This window comes from Suncus etruscus, chromosome 3 (assembly GCF_024139225.1).
Source record: "Suncus etruscus isolate mSunEtr1 chromosome 3, mSunEtr1.pri.cur, whole genome shotgun sequence".
NCBI classification, from domain to species: domain Eukaryota; kingdom Metazoa; phylum Chordata; class Mammalia; order Eulipotyphla; family Soricidae; genus Suncus; species Suncus etruscus.
This window is the reverse complement of record NC_064850.1, coordinates 129652409-129675976: the sequence shown is the minus strand read 5'-3', so window position 1 is coordinate 129675976 and position 23568 is coordinate 129652409. Positions and strand designations below refer to the sequence as shown.

General features: G+C 37.8%; 1 protein-coding gene across 6 annotated transcripts in view; it reads left to right on the top strand.

Moving 5' to 3' along the window:
- Positions 1 to 23568, top strand: part of DLGAP1 (DLG associated protein 1) — an 882390-nt gene that overhangs the window by 689529 nt on the left and 169293 nt on the right. For all 6 annotated transcript variants that reach the window (XM_049770001.1, XM_049770002.1, XM_049770006.1 and 3 more), the window contains one exon: positions 2334 to 2574. In XM_049770001.1, the coding sequence (XP_049625958.1) occupies positions 2334 to 2574 (241 nt within the window). The remainder of the gene's footprint in view (positions 1 to 2333; positions 2575 to 23568) is intronic.

Below are 23568 nucleotides of genomic sequence, written 5' to 3'. Positions count from 1 at the left end.
AAATCAAATAAAATGGAGATTATCTATATAGCATAGACATTCAATAAAATGTGCTAGAAAGATATTACAGGTGGTTAAGCTATAAGATCCATCAGGAGTGATCCCTGAGCACTAGAATTTGGCTTCAAAAGCAAAAACAAACAACAAAACTCATGAAATGAACACATCACCAAGGATACTCTATCCAGCTAGATTACTATTCAAATTTAAATGAACAATATAGATCTTCCTCAAGAGATGACAGCTTAGAGAATCCATCACCTTGAAACCAATTTTGCAAAATATTAAATGCATTTCTTTAAAAGACAAAAAATAAACTTCTCAGCACTTGACACTAAGTATGCCACTCACTCATATCCCTTAGAGTTAACCCTCTACTAGATTAGGAAAGGTTTATTTACCAAGAGATTTTATGCATTTCAATAAATATTTGACATTTTATTGATATTAAATGTTTTATGTCTGATCAGGTTTTTATTTATATCCATAGAGATTTAGTACAATCTTTTACTTGTTAATGCATATCTTAAGCATTATTCATAATATAATGTTTTCTAACATAAAACACTTATTATTCTGCTGCAAACCGCATCTCAAACTCAATAAGACAATGATATGGTATTAAAAGGTACCCCGGATCTCATCTCCCCCAAGAATATCTCAAAAGACCTAATGAAGATATATATATTTTCTGTATGTTTAATACCTCAATAGTTATACCTCTTAGTGTGTTTATTTCCAAATGAAAATAAAGGTAGCCTCCTCCATCTCTTTTTAAATTTTATTATTATTTTTTCATTTCACTTGTTTTGTTTCTGCTTGGTATGAAATTCTAGAAGAAAAAGTCTAGCTTGGGATAAAAGCTCAGGTCAAAACCAGGGCACAGGGCCCGGAGAGATAGCACAGCGGTGTTTGCCTTGCAAACAGCCGACCCAGGACCAAAGGTGGTTGGTTCGAATCCCGGTGTCCCATATGGTCCCCCGTGCCTACCAGGAGCTATTTCTGAGCAGACAGCCAGGAGTCACCCCTGAGCATCGCCGGGTGTGGCCCAAAAACCAAAAAAAAAACAAACAAACAAAAACCAAAAAAAAAACCAAGGCACAGAGAATGTATAGCCTATCATTCTTTTTTCTTTTCTTTTTTCTTTTTTCTTTTTTTTTTTTCTTTTTTTTTTTTTGTTTTGGTTTTTGGGTCACACCCAGCAGTGCTCAGGGGTTATTCCTGGCTCCAGGCTCAGAAATTGCTCCTGGTAGGCACGGGTCTTTAAGATTTTAACATATGTGGTTTTGCTCTATTTTTATGCAGAAGGTGAATAACTTTCCAGAGAGTATAAGGCTTGTGAGAGAGAGAGAGAGAGAGAGAGAGAGAGAGAGAGAGAGAGAGAGAGAGAGAGAGAGAGAGAGAGAGAGAGAGAGAGAATGGGCCACACCAAGCAGTGCTCAGAAATCACTCACTGAGAAAAGTGGAATGCCTGTCTCGAAAAAGACTGATAGGGCGTGGGGGAGGCATTGGGGGGGGGGTGTTCTTTTATGACTGAACCCAACTACAATCATGTTTGTAGTCATGGTGCTTAAATAAAAATAAATAAATAAAATAAATTTCAAAAAAAATTTAAATGCATTATACCCCAAATTTTTATGTATTATTACTTAATAATTGACATGTTGAAAACCTCTATAAAAAAAAACAAAAAGAAAAAGAAATCACTCACTTCAGGCAAACTTGGGGAAAATATGGGATGTCAAGGATCATACTTGAGTTGGCCACATTCAAGTGCCAACCCACTGTGCTATATCGCTCTGGCTCCAGCACAATTACTTTTTTTTTAATCCTAACAAAAAATTGGTTTAATTTGGGGTGGGGTGGAGTGGAAGAAATAGTATAGGGGTTAAGGTACTTGCTTGGTTCAATCCCCAGCACAGCATAAGGTCTTTTGAGCAACACCAGAAGTCATCCCTGTGTCTTGCTAAATATGGTCCCCAGTATAAAATAAAAATCAAAAACAGTTTTTGTTATTAATGGGTCTATTGAAATGTACGTTCTGAACTTAGACCCATAAACAAGGAGAATTTGCAATTTGGCATGCATTGGAATAAGACCAAGCCCCGCATTTCTTGCATTCTAAAATCAAAACTCTCTCACCTTATCATTTAATCTACTCCTTAGTGTTATACTATAGATGTTATTCTATGATAATGTGTGACAAAGAGAATAAATGCATTAGAATTTTATGTAACTGAATGATTTTTCTTGGAAGATGCAGGGGGTTGGTGAAGTTGGAAGATGCCTGACGGCAGAAATTCAGTATTGTGGTGTTCTATCTCTGCCTGCAGGTGAGTGAGATGGAAGTGAACGGGCAGTTCGAGTCTGTGTGCGAATCGGTATTTAGCGAGCTGGAGTCCCAGGCGGTGGAGGCCCTGGACCTACCCATGCCCGGCTGCTTCCGCATGCGGAGCCACAGCTACGTGCGAGCCATCGAGAAGGGCTGCTCCCAGGACGACGAGTGCGTGTCCCTGAGGTCGTCCTCCCCACCACGCACCACCACCACCGTGAGGACCATCCAGAGCAGCACCGGTGAGTGACACCCCCAAAGGGATCCCATGTCACCACCGGCTGGCCTCAGCACCCAGGTTGTGACAATCCCAGTGTTCCTTGCTACGATCAAGCAGTAGTTACTAGAAACAAAACCCAGAGCATCCTGCTCATTTTGCTTTTCTGCAGGTCTAAAAAACGCAGCCTCTGGGCACATCACCTTCCCTCTTGTCTCAAGCCCTGTTCCCTGGGGATACGGACAGTAGAGGGGGTGATCATCCCTATAACCACCTAAACCTATAATCCAGCAAGGAACCTGGAGTCAGCAAACTATCCTCGTTAATTCCTCACCATAATCAGGCTCTGACTTCGAAAAGTGTGACACACACACCCCCCATCAAGTGAATCAAACACCCTGGCTATTGATTATTGTGGAGCTGGGGTGTTTTTAAATTCTCAGATAAAAATAAATAAAATAGATTTATTTTATAAATATAATTACTCTCTCAGAAGACCTGAGATATCACTAAGACATTATAAAGAAGTAATGGCTGATCCAGTATTGCTTGAGTAATTTATGAACTTTCATTCATTATAAAAGATTCGGGCTTATTTCATTAGTTTAAAATCTTCTATCACACATCTAAAGCACCTCATTTTCCCTCTATACTGAAGTTGCCTTAATGTCATTAAACTTTTTATCAGTAGGTTTTAGACAGAAAGGGACAGAAGAATTTGTTGATTTTCATGACATGGGACCAAACTGTCATAGAAATATAGTAACATAAATATAGATCTTGTACAGAAATGTTTACTGTTGTTTAAATATTTATAACCTTTGAGTCCCATAAGAACATTTTCTTCATCTTAACTAGGCTTAACTTTACAACTAAATATATGGTAACACCAATACATATTATTCTACAAGGAGATTATCAAACCTAAAGTCAAATACATAATGATAAATTAATTCAAAAGGAATTCTTTGCCAAAACACTATATAATACAATCTTGAATGTAAAAAAGTGACAGCAATTATTATTTAGCCAGAACTTTTGCAAGCTTGAGAGTTGAACCTTAAACTTGTGTTAAAAATCCATACTAACTAGAATGAAATGAGTCTGGCGTAGGCATTTGTTTAAAGATTTAACAATACTAGTTTATTCTTCACCAATGCTGTCAACTAAGCTTGCAGGAATGGATAAAGGGGTACTTTGCACAGTCTGAGCTGCTCTACATACAGCCAGCAATTTTGGCCCTGGCTACATGTCTCCACACAGAGATGATGTACTCAGGTTTCTCCACCCTAAGAAATTCTGCAAGAACAAGCCACCTAAAATAATCCATTAAGAAATGTTGAGTTCCAGGACCCGGAGAAATAGCACAGCGGTATTTGCCTTGCAAGCAGCCGATCCAGGACCTAAGGTGGTTGGTTCGAATCCCGGTGTCCCATATGGTCCCCCGTGCCTGCCAGGAGCTATTTCTGAGCAGATAGCCAGGAGTAACCCCTGAGCACTGCCGGGTGTGGCCCCAAAACCAAAAAAAATAAAATAAAATGTTGAGTTCTGAAATGAAAAAAAAACTTTTAAAATAACATTCATGAGTGTGTTTATGTGTGTTTTCCATCCTACCAAAAGTGTAGTGAAGGTGTGTCTATAACTAAAAATATCACAGTGTATTTTGGTGCTGCCCATTTTAATCTCCTCTCATCCCACACACAACCCTTTCCCAGTGTTTGGTCTGTGCCTCTTTAAACAGTCTCCTTGAATGATATCTGCTCTTCAGTGCTGAACTTGCTAGTGTAATACACAAAATGCATCTCCTGCTCCTCAGGATAGAGTGTTGAAAATAAATAGGCAACTGCTCACCTCTCAAAAAACGTTTTGTTGTGTAAGAGATAATTTACTTAGATTCTGTCTAAATTCTTGGTCCATTCTCTTCATCTCAGCTATCCAGATGTCTGTCCTTCCCAGTTACACCAGAGATTTCTAGAATTCAATATCAGTTACCTAATAACATCCAGTGTGCCAATATTTTTTTAATTTCAGAGACATGTGAGTCATTTGATAAAATAATTATATTAAAAATATTACTAGGGAATCTTTGTCCACATTACTCACTGCATAGTTACTCTTGAAATTTATGTTCTGCTGTTTTCTTCTCATAAGTTGTTCAGAAATAAAATGTGGGGGGGGGAGGCAGAGAGATAGCACAGCGGTAGAGCATTTGCAAAAAAAGAAACTATTACTAGTGTATCTTTGTATCACAAAATGACAATCCTATCAAAGATGTTGGGGTCTGGGAGAGAGTCCTTTGTTCCAGGATGTAAACTGATGGAAGGGGTCTTGGCTCTAGGCAGAGAACTGAGAAAAGTAAATAGGTTGTGTTTCATACTAAAATTGAACCATCACCTGCAGCTCTTGCTGGGAAGGCTCTAGCTTGACTGCAGCTGCTGGTGATAAGAGTCTAGAAGGCATCACTTGACCCTGGAGGTGGTGTCGCTTACAAAACCAAGATTTACACAGAGCAATTGTTGACTTCATCATTAACTGTCAAGTTAAACATAGGACATTTCATTTTTACTGTTGTGGGACTAAAAGATCAGCTTAAGCAATAAATCTTTGGGCCAGAGATATAACATGTTTGGGGGCTTGGCAAGGGTTGGGGGGGAACACAACTGGCAATATTCATAGGTAGCTCCTAGTTATGAGCTCAAGTATAACTCCTGGCAATTCTGGAAAATATGTATGGTACAGGGAATCAAACCCAGTTTGGCCTCACTCAAGGCCATTCAATTCAATTCACTGTACCAACACTCCAGCTTTAAAATATGTATGTATGATTTTCACATCCAGTTTGATCCCCAGCACAAGAAAAATATATAAAACTTCATAGCAAATTATAAATAAATCTTAGTTAAATATTTTAGAATTTAGGAGTTTCATGTTACCTTCCACGGCTTATCTTTTAGTGAAGTCTTCCTATTTCTCTTATATGTTGTCTCTCTCACACATACATGCATTTTTATTCATATTTTCTCTTACACATGACCTCAATACCATTATGTTAATTTTCTTCCATGAGTTTCCTCTTTTCATAAATTCAAATACAATTTCCTATAGAAAATACACCTCTACTCTCTCATAGAAAAAAACAATAAATGTTTTTAAATATTCAGGATATTACTGTACTATAATGTTAATCATTTCCCCCACATATACAAGTCATAAAATTTTCCTGGGCATGCTTAGTAGGACATAACATTTTTTATTTTTCTTCTCTTCCTTTGCTCAGTATTCTTGGATACTCACCACAGATTCTGTTTTCCCAAAATTTTCTCTTGTCTAAAAGTAATCCTCATTATTTTCAACTGCAATTATGAGCTAAATTTGTCCTAAATAATCCATATGATGAAGTTTTATAGTCCAATTAAGTCGTTCATATTTTTAGTAAGATATCCATAAAGTAAAGTCTTTCACAAACATCTTTGTCTATCCTTTAGTTAGAAAACTAAAATCACAGACAAAAGTCCATAGTGGTATATGATGCCACACTCAAAAGTCATGAAGTTGGGCTCTCCTATATGGCTCAAAGGATCTCCTCTACTCTCAACAATGTTAGAAAAAAAAAATAGGATTCATTCCAGCAAATCAGAGCAAATTAGAAACTGAGTTAAAATACAACTTACCACTTATGCTTCCTTGACTAACTCCTTGCCTTCTCTATGATAAAATCTTTTGCTTTTCCTCACCGGAAGCCCAGACTATGGGTGGACAGGATAAATTTGTGCATGCCTAGTCCCAGAGCTTAAGCAGTTGGACTTCACACCTACTCTGAGTACTTCCTAAACTACTTAGCAACCTTCCAGCCCCTTTCTTGTAGGACCTCAAACAGCAGAACTTTCAGGATCCTGGGTGCATGCAGACCTCATCAACAAGGACTTTCAGCCTTGGAGCTTACTGGGCAAGTGCTCTAAGTCACTAAGCTAACTTTGGATCACCCTTAATAGAATTATATTATTCTCCAAGCTGGGGTCTGTTTCATATTTCCAAATATCACTTCATCTAATAGAAAGAATAAATCCTTATATTAACAACTGCAAGTAGAGCTATTGGGTTAAGATGGTAGCCCCTATTAAAACACTGGGCAATTATATCCTCATTACATTGGAAAAACAAGCATCTTATCTCGGTCTTCTATCTTTTAGGAAAAGGTATAATTTGGCTACCAGAGATAAATCCTAACTTCCACTTTAAAGTATTGATTTAAATCTTCTATCATGGAATACACCCATGCAATCACATGCTTGTTCAAGAAAGAATTTTTTTCTTTCTATGCTCAAAAGCATTCCCACACTATAGATGGTCTGACTTTTATCTGATGATACCAAGAGACCAAATAAGCAAAAAACTTTCTCATCATTATGTATGGCTACAAACATACAAACAAACAGACATACAGAGACTTAGAAACTATACAAAATTAGTTGGTCAGCAAGTAATAAGTATGTGAAGGTCAGATGTGTGATGCAAAGGAAATTTTGTAATTACTAAGCTTTTAGAATTTAAAATTATATCTATCTATCTACATATGTATATGTATACTGTTTTAACTTAAAAAGAATATTATATGACCAAAGTAGGCAAATAATCATGACATGAGTCTGTTCTTTTAAGAAACATTTTCATTTTGGTATGACAAGTTTTTCAAAGATGCTTTAGGAAGCAATAATTTTATAAAGAGTAAGCTGGTTGTCTCACTGTTGCTCCTAAAGTTTGGTCTGTGAGCTACATTCTTCTTCTGGATGCTCCTAAAAGTTGATGGAGTGGAATATCTGGCTCAAGAATTGGAGGGTACACTTAGCATGTTGGTGCCCTTTGTTCCAATTTTGGCACTGCACAGTCCTCCAGCACACCTGGCAGCAATTTCTGATCCCCTAAAGTGCCAAGTCAGGAGTATCCCCCAAGCACTGTAAGGTATGGCAAAAACAAAATAACAAAACAGAAAAAATAAAAGTTTATAGAATAACACTAGTTTCCTATCCTTACAGGCAGATACACAGGGCCTAGAAATATCCCCAGTGGTGAGCAGTGACCTATAGCCAAAGAGTCAGCACACTTACTCCTTTGGGTATAGCTTGGGACCACAACGACAGAAGTATTCTGCTTGATTTTTCTGACAAAAAGAGCCCTACATTCATACAACTTCTTCCATAATCCTACTTCACACACTGCCCCACTGTTCTCAGCAAGGATATTTCAATTTTTGTTCAGAGTAGCAAAACTCTTACCCTTTTGATCATTTGAGGTTGGGCCTGAGTTCTGAAGATTGTTTAGTTTCCAGTCCTATTCAAGAAGGTCACATCAGACCTACACTTCCTGCATCCCATTGACCCTATTCCTTACCCTACTGCCAACAAAAAGCAACATCAAAATACTTTGATATGGCTCTAGAGTGGTATACCTGCCTTCCCAGCATGAGACCCTGAATTCAATCCCCAGTTTTAGTTCATATGTCAAATGTGACCCTGACATCATTGCCACTTATCTGGTTAGTGTATCAAATAATATGAAGACTGTGAAGTACTTAGAAACATGTTATTTGATGTTGCATTATTCACAAAAATAAAAGTATAGAAAAATCTATATTGATTGATAGGTTAAATTCATAAAGAAGGTGTGTAATCTACTGTTACAAAAGAAAATCATGCTGTTTGTGACAAATGCCACAATAAAAAAGCGTGTGATTCTGGTACACTCCAACCACAGATATGCAAACAATAAAGCTTATTCAACCCTTAATAATCACCCAAGCATCTGTAACTCCTAGCTTTGCAAGCACAATAAATAGAAAGAAAAGGAAAGAGAGAAACCTAAACATGTAAGATCTTGAGCAAAAATGAATTAAAATAATTTATGTTTGCAGTACACATATAGTAATTCAATGTTTTAGAGAAAAAAGATAAGCAAAAACAACATATATATACATATATATGTATATAATATATATATATATGGTTTTGGGGTCACACCCTGTGGTACTAAGGGCTTAATCCTGGCTCTGCACTGAGAAATCTCCCCTGGCAGGCTCAGGGAACAAAATGGGAATCCAGAACCACTATCTGTCCTGAATTGGCTATGTGCACATCATAGAATTACCATTTCTCTTTTACGGTGAGACTCTTTAACACAGTCTTTGGAGTTTTCAAGTATATAACACAATGTTGTTGATAGTAATCACCATGCCATGTATTAGAGCTCCAAAGCGCACTCACCTTCTATGGCAAGTATGTCAATATCTCCTCAATCCCTACTTCACCATTCTGCTCTCCATTTCTGTGAGATGAGTCTTTTTAGATTTCATCTACAACAGCTATTACAGTGTATCACTATCTGATTTATTTCCTAGATTATAATGCTTTAATGATCCAACCACTTGTCACAAATAGCATGATTTTCTTTTGTAAGAGTGGATTGCACACCTTCTTTATGCATTTACCTATCAATAAGCACATATTTTCCCCATACTTTAACTTTTGTGAATAATGCAACATCAAATAACATACTTCTAAGTTCTTTAGAATCCTCAGATTATTTGTTACACTAAACAAATAATTGACTATCTGAGGTGATTCCTACAGAAATAACATTGCTATTAAGATAAAATATTAGCGGAGGAAATTTTTATATTGTCTAGTGTAGGAGGTCTGTAGACTATACTGTAGGACCAAATTCAATTGACTGACTTTTGTTTTGTTTTGTTTTGTTTTGTTTTGTTTTTTTGTTTGGGTTTTGGCTAAGGGCCTTCCCAATAGTATTCAGAGGCCATAAACAACTTTCAGCAGTACTTGGAGTGAATATACTCTGGTTTGTTGATGCTAATTGACCTGGCATGCTGGAAGCCTCTAGAATAAGTCCACTTTTACTAAGAACCACCCAGAATATTGCTGATGATGCTGGCAGAGGAATCTGTTAGTACCAGGCATCAAACTCAGGGCCTCAGTATGCCAGTTATGCACTCTACTCCTTTATTTTTATTTAAAAAAAAAAAGTCTTCTTGGCCCAAATTTATTCCCATGTGTTTACACTTTTGTGGCCCCTTTAGTCTTCAAAACTAGCATTTAGGGGTAGGAGTGATAGCACAGCGGTAGGGTGTTTGCCATGCATGCAGCGACCCTGGACAGATGGTGGTTTGAATCCTAGCATCCCATACGGTCCCCTGAGCCTACCAGGAGCAATTTCTGAGTAGAGAGCCAAGAGTAACCCCTGAGCACCACCAGGTGTGACCCTCCACATAAAAAGTAGCATTTAGAAGTTGTTTTATGTGGCCTGGAAAGTTAAAGATAATTATTCTTTTACTGAGGAGGTTATCATACTGATCTGTTCCAGTGAACCAGGAAAAGGTAAGAACACTAAGGGCTGGCACTGGTTGCAGAATAGTATAAATCCCAGGTCTCCCCCACCAGAGTCCTTGGCTAAATTGGATGCAAGTTCTACAGTTTATTATTAATAATATTTATATTATTATAATGTTAATCTAAACTTCACTTTCTCCATACATAAAAAGGAATTCTAATACTGACATTTTTTTACTGACATTAATGATTCTTTTTGAAGCATTCTCAAAGTTCAGAGAAAGTACACCAGGTGCTAAGTTAATTAAGAGATTTTTTTATATAATGTTATGGAGGAAAGGTTCAGGAGTCCAAGGGACAGGTATCAGTCAGCAGTATTTCAGAGAAAGGGCCTTTCTCTTTTTTAATCAAGATAAGATCTAATTAAATATCAGAAACTGCCTAGATGGGTTCCTTATTCCTCTCTCATGAAGTTCCCTTCTTTTAATTGCTCCAAGCATCCAATTAGAACTCAAGACTGCCACTAATTAGTATAAAGACATGCAACAGGCATTCACACACTCACCACCACTAACAACAACAGATTTGTGGCACAACATAAGCCTCTTCTGAGGCTAATTGGATCTTTATATCAAAACAAAAAAATTAAAAATGACTATTTTATTTTTATATCTAAGAAAACTGACTGATAACTCTTGGAAGAATTTTAATTATAGCTTTTTCTTTGGTCTTTGAAACATGCAAAACAATGCTCCATCTTCTAACTAAAACATTATAAAGTCATAAAATAGAAACATACCCTCTTACATCAAGAAAGATATAAAGTCTGGAGGAAATCTTATGTTTCCACCTTTCCATTACTTGACACCATCTCCATCTCCTATTGGAAAGGAGTGTTCCATTTTGGGATGTCCTGCAAACATCGCCCCTCCCGCTCCCCATCTGAGGGGTTATCGCAAACAACAGTAAAAGGTCTCCAATGGCTCCTAGCTTTAAGTTTTATGAGAACTTCTAATGAGACCATTAATATGGAAGCACTGTGGAAATTGTAAATTAGAATGCCTCAGTCTAATATTCTTTAATCTGATTTTTTTTTAATAATGAAAATGGCAAACCTTTCAACACTTCCTATTTCACAAGCATTATGAGCCAGCTATGTGGATCAGTGCATATAATTCTTCGGATACACCATAATATCTGTGTAATTTATTATCACTTTAATCATACAGAAAACAAAAATTGAGGCGTAAGTTGACCAAAAACAATTTGACCAGGATCCCAAAAATGCTGAGAGAGCAGGCTTTTAATTCTCTGTGCCATATATAAAAGTTTAGTGTAGTAGACATAGAAATTATTTCAGAAAAATTCTTCTGTGAAATGAGAGGTCTTGGGGCCGGAGAGATAGCATGGAGGTAGTGCATTTGCCTTGCATGCAGAAGGACGGTGGTTCAAATCTCAGCTTCCCATATAGTCTCCCGAGCCTGCCAGGAGCAATTTCTGAGCATAGAGCCAGGAGTAACCCCTGAGTGCTGCCGGGTGTGACCCAAAACAAAAACAAAAAAAAAAACAAATGAACAAACAAACAAACAAATGAGAGGTGTTGGAAGCCTTTTCATTCATTCTTTCTCCCACAAATGTTCTTTCAGCAAGTCTCATGCTGAAAAAAATCTATGTTTTCTATCAAAATTTCTGAAAATTTACCAAAGACATAGTACAGTGCATAGAGCGCTTGCCTAGTACATGGCTAACCCAGGTTTGATCCCATTTGGTCTCCCAAGCCAGGCAACTATCATAACTCTGTACTATTGTTCCAGCCCAGAAAGTAATTTTTAATATGGTTTTCATATTTCTAACTGTGGAATTTCTTTTTAAAGTTAGTTTAAGGATGTAAACACTAGAAATTAAAATGAATAAGAAAAAAGCCTATAAAATGAAAATATTTTATTTAAATTTTCATATTTTCTTTGTAATTTTAACATTATATTGAATTTCAAAGCTCAAATATCTAACCCTTGTCTAGTAATCACGTTGAATGGAAAAAATACTTTTCCAACTCATATATCAACTAACCTGGTTGTAAGTTCTGTTTCATAACTGATGAAATTATCAAGGGTCTCTGTTTTGCACTAAGTATAAAACAAACAAGCATAAAACAGCAGTGTTAATTTTTTTTTTTTTTTTTTTTTGGTTTTTGGGCCACACCCGGTAACGCTCAGGGGTTACTCCTGGCTATGCGCTCAGAAGTTGCTCCTGGCTTGGGGGACCATATGGGACACCGGGGGATCGAACCGCGGTCCGTCCAAAGCTAGCGCAGGCAAGGCAGGCACCTTACCTTTAGCGCCACCGCCCGGCCCCAGCAGTGTTAATTTTATTCTGAATTACAAGTTTCTTGCATTGACAGCCCACTTACCAAGGTTGGTCAGAAAATATAATTTTTAAAAACTAGACTCCTTACAGATTTATTATATAGAAAATTATTTTTAAAAAAGTAATGGTATGACAAATTAAGATCCCCCCACCCCCGCAACGTTTTTGGTAAGCAAATGTCCTTTGGAAATTATAAGCCTTAGTTGTCTGATCAAATATATATAATTTTAATAAATAAAGCAATGTAATAGCAATGAATAAACATATATATAATCAAGATTATATACAACCCCACATAGCCACTTTGGTAGCATAATTATTTAGTACATAGTAAGAGAAATCCAACTTACTTGCATTTCTGTTTATTATGCTTGACATTGACACTTGGGTAGCAATTAAAGAGAAGACAAAGACCAATGAAATCAAAAAAGGGTTAAGGCACTTGCCTTTCAGATGTTTCCGTAAGCAATGCCAGGGTCACTCTTTAGCATAAAGCCAAAAATAGCCTATAAGCACTATTGGACCTGCTCCAAATCCATCCCCAAAGGCCCCCAAAAAGTGGAAGGCCAAGTAAATAGTAACATTACCAAATTGGCAAATTACAACTTCTATTTTGATGATAAATCAGCAATCATGTAACTCAACATCATGAAAGCTTCTGGTTTATGAGTTGCTTTTTTGTTTGTTAGTTTGCTTGTTTGCTTGCTTGCTTTAGTTTTGGCTTTTGGACCACAGTCAACTGTGCTGAGGACTTATTCCTGGGACTGTAATCAGTGATTATCACTGGCAGTGTTTGGGAGGCCATATGCTATGCCAGGGATAGATAGATGCCGGGGACTGACAGGTTAGCCACTTACAAGGTAAGCAAGCACCCTACCCACTATACGCTCATTCCAGTCCCTCTGAAAGTATTCTTGGCCCTATGTTGATATTCTACTAAAACACAAATTCTAACAATATACAAGATAATTAGTAGAGAAAGGGTTCTTGACATCATTATTTTTAACTTTTTTTATTTATAATATCTTTATTTAAGCATCTTGATTACAAATATGATTGTGATTAGGTTTTAGTCATGTAAAGAATACCCCCCTTCGGGGCCGGGCAGTGGCGCTGGAGGTAAGGTGCCTGCCTTGCCTGCGCTAGCCTAGGACGGACCGCGGTTCGATCCCCCGGCGTCCCATACGGTCCCCCAAGAAGCCAGGAGCAACTTCTGAGCGCATAGCCAGGAGTAACCCCTGAGCGTCACAGGGTGTGGCCCAAAAACCAAAAAAAAAAAAAAAAAAAGAATACCCCCCTTCACCAACGCAACATTCCCACCACCAATGTCCCAAATCTCCCTCCATCCCACTCCACCCCCACCTGTACTCTAGACAGGCTTTCCAGTTCACATGGTTATGGTAGTTCTCAGTGTAGTTAATTATTTTTGTTTGTTTTGTTTTGGGGCCACACCCGGCATTACTCAGGGGTTACTCCTGGCTGTCTGCTCAGAAATAGCTCCTGGCAGGCATGGGGGGTCATATGGGACACCGGGATTCGAATCAACCACCTTTAGTCCTGGATCAGCTGCTTGCAAGGCAAAGGCCGCTGTGCTATCTCTCCGGGCCCCTCAGTGTAGTTATTTTTATAACTGCACTCACCACTCTTTGTGGTGAGCTTCATAAAGTGAGCTGGAAGTTCCTGCCCTCCTCTCATTGTCTCTGAGGATTATTGCAAAAATGACTTTTATTTTTCTTAAAACCCATAGATGAGTGAGACTATTTTGTGTGTGTGTGTGTGTGTGTGTCTCTCTCCCTCTGACTTAATTCACTCAGCATGATAGATTCCATGTACATCCATGTATAGAAAAATTTCATGACTTCATCTTTCCTGACAGCTGCATAATATTCCATTGTGTATATGTACCATTCGTCTGTTGAAGGGCATCTTGGTTGTTTCCAGAGCCTGGGTATTGTGAATAGTGCTGCAATAAATATAGGTGTGAGGAAGGGGTTTTTGTATTCTTGTATTCCTAGGATATATCCCTAAGAGTGGAATAGCTGGGTCGAATGGGAGCTCAATTTCCAGTTTTTGGAGGAATCTCCATATCGCTTTCCATAGAGGTTGGACTAGACGGCTTTCCCACCAGCAGTGGATAAGAATTCCTTTCGCTCCACATCCCCACCAGCACTGATTCTTCTCATTATTTGTGATGTGTGTCCATCTCTGTGGTGTGAGATGATATCTCATCATTGTTTTGATTTGCATCTCCCTGATGATTAGTGATGAGGAGCATTTTTTCATATGCCTTTTGGCCATTTGTATTTCTTTTTTATCAAAGTTCATTTTATCAAAGTTCATTTCTTCTCCCCATTTTTTGATGGGATTAGATGTGTTTTTTTTTCTTGTAAAGTTCTGTCAGTGCCCTGTATATTTTGGAGATTAGCCCCTTATCTGATGGGTATTGGGTGAATAGTTTCTCCCACTCAGTGGGTGGCTCTTGATTCCTGGGCACTATTTTTTTTGAGGTGAAGAAGCTTCTCAGTTTAATGTATTCCCATCTGTTGATCTCTGCTTCCACTTGTTTGGAAAGTGCAGTTTCCTCCTTGAAGATGCCTTTAGTCTCAAAGTCATGGAGTGTTTTACCTACATGTTGTTCTATATACCTTATGGTATCAGGTCTGATATCAAGGTCTTCAATCCATTTGGATTTTACCTTCATACATGATGTTAACTGGGGGGCCTATGTTCACTTTTTTGCAAGTGGCTAACCAGTTATGCCAATACCACCTGTTGAAGAGGCTTTCCCTGTTCCATTTTGGATTTATTGCTCCTTTTTCAAAAATTAGGTGTTTGTATGTCTCAGGAATGTTCTCTGAGAACTCAAGCCTATTCCACTGATCTGAGGATCTGTCTTTATTCCAATACCATGCTGTTTTGATAACTATTGCTTTGTAGTACAGTTTAAAGTTGGGGAAAGTAATGCCTCCATTTTCCTTTTCCCTAGGAATGCTTTAGCTATTCGAGAGTGTTTATTGTTCCAGATGAACTTCATAAGTGTTTGATCCACTTCTTTGAAGAATGTCATGGGTATTTTTAAGGGGACCGCATTAAATCTATATAATGCTTTGGGAAGTATTGCCATTTTAATGATGTTAATCCTGCCAATCATGAGCAGGGTATGTGTTTCCATTTCCACATGTCCTCTCTTATTTCTTGAAGCAGGGCTTTATAGTTTTCTTTGTATAGGTCCTTCACATCTTTGGTCAAGTTGACTCCAAGATATTTGAGTTTGTGTGGCACTAATGTGAATGGGATTGCCTTCTTTTTTTTTTTTTTTTTGGTTTTTGGGCCACACCCGGCGGTGCTCAGGGGTTACTCCTGGCTGTCTGCTCAGAAATAGCTCCTGGCAGGCACGGGGGACCATATGGGACACCGGGATTCGAACCAACCACCTTAGGTCCTGGATCGGCTGCTTGCAAGGCAAACACCGCTGTGCTATCTCTCCGGGCCCGGGATTGCCTTCTTAACAGCCATCTCTTCCCTATCATTATTGGTGTATAAAAAGGCCATTGATTTCTGTGTGTTAATTTTGTAGCCTGCCACCTTGCTATGAGTCTATTGTTTCTAGAAGCTTTTTGGTAGAGTCTTTAGGGTTTTCTAAGTAGAGTATCATGTCATCTGCAAACAGCGAGAGCTTGACTTTTTCTTTTCCTATCTGGATGCCCTTGATATCTTTTTCTTGCCTGATAGCTATAGCAAGTAATTCCAGTATTATGTTGAAGAGAAGTGGTGAGAGCGGACAGCCTTGTCTTGTACCAGAATTTAGAGGAAAGGCTTTTAGTTTTTCTCCATTGAGGATAATATTTGCCATTGGCTTGTGGTAGATGGCTTCAACTAGATTGAAAAAGGTTCCTTTCATTCCCATCTTGCTGAGAATTTTGATCAAGAATGGGTGTTGGACCTCATCAGATGCTTTCTCTGCGTCTATTGATATGATCATGTGATTTTTATTTTTCTTGTTGTTGATGTTTTGTATTATGTTGATAGATTTACAGATGTTAAACCATCCCTGCATTCCTGGGATGAAACCTACGGGGTTATAGTGTATGATCTTCTTGATGATGCATTGGATCCTATTTGCCAGGATTTTGTTGAAGATCTTTGCATCTACATTCATCAGGGATATTGATCTGTGATTTTCTTTTTTTGGCAGCATCTCTGTCTGGTTTTGGTATCAAGGTGATGTTGGCTTCATAAAAGCTGTTTGGGAGTGTTCCTGTTTTTTCAATTTCATGGAAGAGCCTAGCTAGGATTGGTAGTAGCTCCTCTTGAAAGGTTTGAAAGAATTCATTAGTAAATCCATCTTGGCCTGGGCTTTTCTTTTTAGGCAGCTGTTTGATTACAGTTTCAATTTCCTCCATAGTGATGGGGGTGTTTAGATATGCTACATCCTCCTTATTTAACCATGGAAGGTTATAAGTGTCTAGGAATTTATCCATTTCTTCTAGGTTCTCATGTTTAGTAGCATCAAGTTTCTCAAAGTAGTCTCTGATTACACTTTGGATCTCTGCAATATCTGTCATGATTTCCCCCTTTTTATTTCTAATATGGTTATCTCTCTCTCTTTCTTTGTGAATTTTGCCAATGGTCTATTAATCTTGTTTATTTTTTCAAAGAACCAACTTCTGCTTTCGTTGATCTTTCGGATTGTTTTTTGGTTTTCCACTAAATTGATTTCTACTTTCAGCTTTGTTATTTCCTTCTGTCTCCCTATTTTTGGTTCCTTTTGTTGGTCATTTTCTAATTTTGTGAGCTGTGTCATTAAGTTATTCAGGTATGCCCCTTCTTCCTTCCTGATGTGTGCTTGCAAAGCTATAAATTTTCCTCTCAGGACCGCTTTTGCTGTGTCCCATAGATTCTGGCAGTTTGTGTTTGTTTCCAGGAATGCTTTGATTTCCTTTTTGATTTTATCTTGGATCCACTGGTTGTTCAGTAGCAGGCTGTTTAATTTCCAATTGTTAAAGTTTTTCTTCTGTGTCCCTTTGTATTTCACATATAATTTCAGAGCCTTGTGGTCGGCAAAGATAGCCTGCAAGATTTCTATCCTCTTGATTTTATGAAGGTATGTTTTATGTGTCAGCATGTGGTCTATCCTGGAGAATGACCCATGTACATTGGAGAAGAATGTGTATGCAGGTTTTTGGGGGTGGAATGTCCATCCTATAGATGTCTACTAGTCCTTTTTCTTTCATTTCTCTTTTCAGTATGTTTTTGTTAGGTTTCAGTCTGGTTGACCTATCAAGTGTTGACAGGGCCATGTTGAGGTCTCCCACAATTATTTGTTATTATTGATGTCTTCTTTGAGATTTGTCAATAATTGTATTAGATAATTTGCTGGTTTCTCATTGGGTGCATATATGTTTAATAGTCTGATTTCTTCCTGTTGCACATATCCCTTGATTTGTACAAAGTGTCCATCTTTGTCCCTTACCACTTTTCTGAGTATAAAGTTGGTGTCATCAGATATTAATATGGCCACCCCAACTTTTTTAAGGGTGTTGTTTGCTTGGATGATTTGAGTCTATGTTTGTTCTGATTATTCAGGTGTGTTTCTTGTAAGCAGAAGGTTGGATTCATCTTTTTGACCCATTTTGCCACTCTGTGTCTTTTAATTGGAGAATTTAGTCCATTGGCATTGAGGGAGATGATTGTCATTGGATTTAATGTCATCTTTGTAGATAAGTTTGCTGTATTTGTTGGTCTCTCTTGTCTTAAAGTAGACCTTTCAGTTTTTCCTTTAAGGCTGGTTTTTCATCTGTGAAGTTTCTGAGCTGTTGTTTATCCATGAAGCTATGTATCCTTCCTTCAAACCTGAATGTGAGTCGGGCTGGATGCAGTATTCTCGGTGAGGCATTCATTTCATTCAGTCTTGTCTCAATATCCCACCACTGTCTTCTGGCCTTGAGAGTTTCTTGTGACATGTCTGCTGTAAGTCTTAAGGGTACTCCTTTGAATATAATTTCCCTTTCTGATTTTGCTGTTTTCAGTAATCTATCTCTATCTGTGGGATTTGTCATTGTAATGAGGATGTGTCTTGAGGTGTTTTTCTTCGGGTCTCTTTTAGCTGGTACCCTTCAGGCATGCAGGATTTGATTGCATGTAGTCTTTAACTCTGGGAGTATCTCTTTGATGATGTCTTTGACAGTTGATTCTTCCTGGGGATCTCTTACCTGGGCCTCTAGAATTCCAATGATTCTTAGGTTGTTTCTGTTGAGTTTATCAAAGATTTCTATTTTCATCTGTTCGCATTCCTTGAATACTTTTTCCATTGCCTGATCGTTTGTCTTAAGGTTCTTTTCCAATTTCTTCTGTTGTGTTGAGTTTTTTGCATCTCATCTTCCAGTACATTGATTTTGTCCTCAGCTGCTGTTACCCTGATGGCGAGGTCATCCACTGAGTTTTTCAGTTCAGCTACCGTGTTTTTCAGATCTGTTATTTCAGTTTAGAGTTTTCTGATTTCTGTCTTTGTGTTCTGTTCAGATCGATTTATGCTTTTTTTTTTTTTTAGTTCTATGAACATCTTCCATATTTCTATTCTAAACTCCTTCTCTGAGAGGTTAATCAGTTGGTTGGAATTTTTGGGGTCGTCCGAGCTATCGTCTTCATTCTCTGTGCATGGTGTTTTCCTGCGAGGTTTCCCCATTGTCACGCTTGTAGTGTGATTTTTTTTCTGCGTGTTGTGGTGGGATTCATTGGTTAGAAAGAGTGCGTGGCCGCAAAGCGAAGATGACGGGTTTTTTTGGGGGTGCACTTCCTAGGCCTCTGAGGAGAGCTTCAGGTATTCAGGAAAGACAGACAAGTAAAGCAGAGTTCCCTTCAAGTCCTCAGGGTCATCCAAGGCACAGCAGGAGGGCGGAGCCAGCCAAGAACTCTATGTAGCAGGGAGGATCACAGGCAGAAACCCTGATGAAATCCAGTCTCAGGCAGCTGGAAACACCATGGCCCAAGATGGCTTCTGCGCCCTTCTGACTCCCGGCAGAAACTAGCAGGAATCAGTGTGTGTACGTCCCGACCCACCTCTGAAGCAGTCAGCTATTTTTAACTTTTAATTTACAAATCATCCTAGATTTAAGCTGAATAAATAATACAGTGGCTAGGGAATCTTGTCTTACAACTGCCAACCAGAGTTCAATTTCTAACACTCCTTCTAAAGTAATTAATGAGCACAGAGTCTGAATTAAGCCTTGAGCACCAGTGGGTGTTTACCAAAAACGAAAATAATCCTAGATTGACAGAAATTTATAGGTGGTGCAGAGAAAGCAATTTAGTCCTCGTCAAATTTACCCTAATGATTGTACCATATTGCAGAGTAAAATCAAGAAATGCATGTTAGCACAATGTATATGGATAGTTTATCTCTCATCAAACACATATTTCCACAACTATTTCTCCACTCAAGATCCCATCACCTCAAAGATCTGCTTCACCCATTTGAATGAAGCATAAAATTTTATCATCCCTTTAGTACCTTACCCAATTGTAAAATAACCATCTTAATTATTTCCTCACACACATTGAAATAATGTAGTTTTTTATTCAAATGCCAAGCCCCTTTAAAAATTTTCAGAAGAAAGAAGGGAAATCTATCCTATTTACTCAGATTTTGTTTTGGTTTTTGTTTTGGGGTCACACCTGGCAATGCTCAGTGATTACTCCTGACTCTGCACTCAGAAATTGCTTCTGGCAGGTACAGGGGACCATATTAGATGCCGGGGATTGAACCGGGGTCAGTCCTGAGTAGGTCATATGCAGGTCAAATGCCCTACTGATGTGTTATCTTTGGCCCTACTCAGAATTTTTTTCCCAAATTGCTCAAATTGGCCATTATTTCAATGACTTCTTTTCTTCTTGCTCACCCTCCATCTCTAGACATAATGACTATAACTCCCTCAGTTGGGGCAAAAGAGCAGAGATTAGAGTGTTTTCCTCAGAAGAGGATGTGCATGGACAGAGCTAATTTCATCTCTGTTATATAATAACATCATCTGCCTTTCAAACATAAAGTAATTCAAATTTCCACATTTTTGTTTTATTTTTTTTATTGTCACAATAGCACACCCAAAGTTACTTTTAGTTCCTCCATCCTGTAGCTTTGCCTCTTACTGTGTCAGAATCATTATCTTATTATCCTGTCTACATAGCAGTTTTTCCTCTTCATTTTGCAATATCTGAGCTAAATTATCTTTTTAATATTTCCAAACAAAAGCTCAGCTATTTTGATTTGGAAATTGGGGATGACAATTCTCCTAAACAGTAGTATTCCTTATCTTTTACTAATCTCTACTAACTTTAATAGAATAGTTAAACTTTAATAAAACATGATGTCTTTTTTAAAAAAATTTTAAAGCATGAATACTAGTCATAGTCTTTATAGCTTATGGACTTTCCTTGTTTCTCAAATTCAAATGACAACTACCTAAATTTTCTTTTCTAGTTTGAAACACTTAATTTATTTCATTAAAAATAAGAATGTTGATATAAATCCATTTGAAAATCATACAAGTAACCTTATTTTCACTAAAAATTAGTTACCAAAGGAATAAATAATAACCAAATATTAGCCAACTCTGAAAGTCTGCATATAGAACTGAATTTTCTCAGGAGTATGGGATATGAGGACATATAGAGGCAGTGATAAAGAGTGGAGAAATGATATCACACTAATGTTGAGTGTGCTATAGCAACATTATATTCCCGAAACAGGAATATTTATACTATTGTAAATTGCAGTGTCTAAAATTTAAATTTTTAAAAAATAAAATTAGTGGGCTGGAGAGATAGCACAGTGGTAGGGTATTTGCCTTGAATGTAGCCAACTCAGGATGGATGGTGGTTTGAATCTCAGCATCCCATATGGACCCCCCTGCCTGCCAGGAGCGATTTCTGAGCACAGATCCAGGAGTAACCTCTGGGTGCCACTGGATGTGACGCAAAAAAGCAAAAAAATTAAAAAATAAAAAATAATAAAATTAGTTATTTAACAGGATGGATATGAAACTCAGTAATAGAGCATTTGCCTTTGTACATGTGATGTTATAAGATGTACGAGTTCAATTCCTACCAAAATTTAGAATAATCATACAAAATCAGTTGCCTAAAATAGTAATTGCTGCCCATAATAAAGAGAAACCCACATTCCAAAAGCTCTTAATGCTTTCTAGTAGCTGAAATCAAGAGTGAGAGTTTCAGACTTTATTCATCCTATAGCAGTTTCTAAGCATCTACTACTTAGATAAGGACCTATGATCCAAACAGTGGGAAAGAGTTTAAATACCTCTTACTTTATCGATTAGTGATAGTTTAGCAATTGGTCGCTGATCCATAGGTGCATGCAATTTGTCCCATTAATATTTGTGAATTTTTTCATGTAAGTGAAAATACAGGATTTCCTTAAGAAATTTTCAGCTTCAGTAAAATTTCAGAATGACCCAGTATCTTTACAAAAGTAGAAAGTTTATTTTTCACATGCACCGAAAAATAAACCACTTCATTTCAAACAGAATGAAACAGTGTCACTTTCACACCATTTTCAAGTCATTAATTTATTATTCAGGGGAAGAACTTCTAAAAATGGAGAACAATAAGAATCAAGGGGACTGATAGACATTTGTTTCTGCATATAAAGGCTTTCATTTCATTTTATTCTTAGGCTGGTTGTTTTACTCTCCTCATTTCTTCTTGCCAATGCCCATGTAGATTGAAACCCCACCTTTCTCCTTTTTCTGTAAGTAAATTGTATAACAGATTTCCTCACTCCTAATTTATTCTCAAATGTACTTAATTTAATTTTTAAGATTATCGGTTAAGAGTTCTTTTTTATTTTATTTATATATTTATTTTGGTTTTGGGACCACACTCAGCAGCACTCAGGGTTTACTCCTGGCTCTGTGCTCAGAAATAGAACCAGACAGGCTCAGGGGACCTGGGATGCCTGGGATTGAACCTGGGTCCATCCTAGGTCATCTGTGTGCAAGGCAAATGCCCTATGGCTGTGCTATATCCCTCTGCATCATTCCCATCACCAATGCCACCCTATCACCTTCCTCCCCCTCCCACCTCCTGCCCGTATTCAAGACAGGTATTCTACTTCTCTCACTTATTAACATTGTCATGATAGTTGTTAGTGTAGTTATTTCTCTAACTGCACTCACCACTCTTTGTGGTGAGCTTCATATTGTGAACTGGTCCTTCAACTCTATTGTCTCTGGGCATTAATATAATAATGTTATTTATTTTTCTTAAAATCCATAGATGAGGGAGACTATTCTGTGTCTATCTCTCTCTCTCTCTAACTTATTTCACTCAGCATAATAGTTTCCATGTCCATTCATGTATAGAAAAATTTCATGACTTCATCTCGACCAACTGCTGCATAATATTCTATTGTGTATATGTACCACAATTTCTTTAGCCATTCATCTGTTGAAGGGCTCCTTGGTTGTTTCCAGATTTTGGCTATTGTAAATAGTGCTGCAATGAATATAGGTCTGCAGAAGGCATTTTTGTATTGTGGTTTTGTGTTCCAAAGGTATATCCCTTAGTTGTCGTATAGCTGGGTCAGATGAGAGCTCAATTTCCAGTTTTTTTTTTTTTTTTTAAGGAATTCCATATTATTTTCCAAAAGGGCTGGAACTGCATTCCCACCAGCAGTGAATGAGAGTTCCTTTCTCTCCATATTCCCGCCAGCACATATTGTTCTTGTTCTTGTGATGTGTGGCAGTCTCTGTGGCATGAGATGATACCTCGTTGTTTTTGAGTTTGTTTGTTTTGATTTGGTTTGGTTTTTGGTTTTGGTTTTTGGGCCACACCCAGTGACGCTCAGGGGTTACTCCAGCTATGCACTCAGAAATCGCTCCTGGCTGGGGGGGGGGGGGGCACATGGGACGCCAGGGGATCAAACTTCAATCCAACCTAGGCTAGCACGGGCAAGGCAGAAGCCTTTCTGCTTGCACCACGATTTGCATCTCTCTGACAAGTAGTGATGTGGAACATTTTTTTTCATATGTCTTTTGGCCATCTGTATTTTTTTCTTTGAGAAAGTGTCTGTTCATTTCTTCTCTCCATTTTTTGATGAGGTTATATTTGTTTTCTTGTTAAGTACTATCAGTACCTTGTATATCTTAGATATTAGCCCTTTATAACTTTTAAGAGATAAATTGGGAAAAATCAAAATAACCTTACTCACTGGGAGGTAGAAATATTTCCTTACATGTATTCTGGAACTGTGTGGGAAACCATGATAAGAATAAAAACCCCAAAACAATTAGTTCACA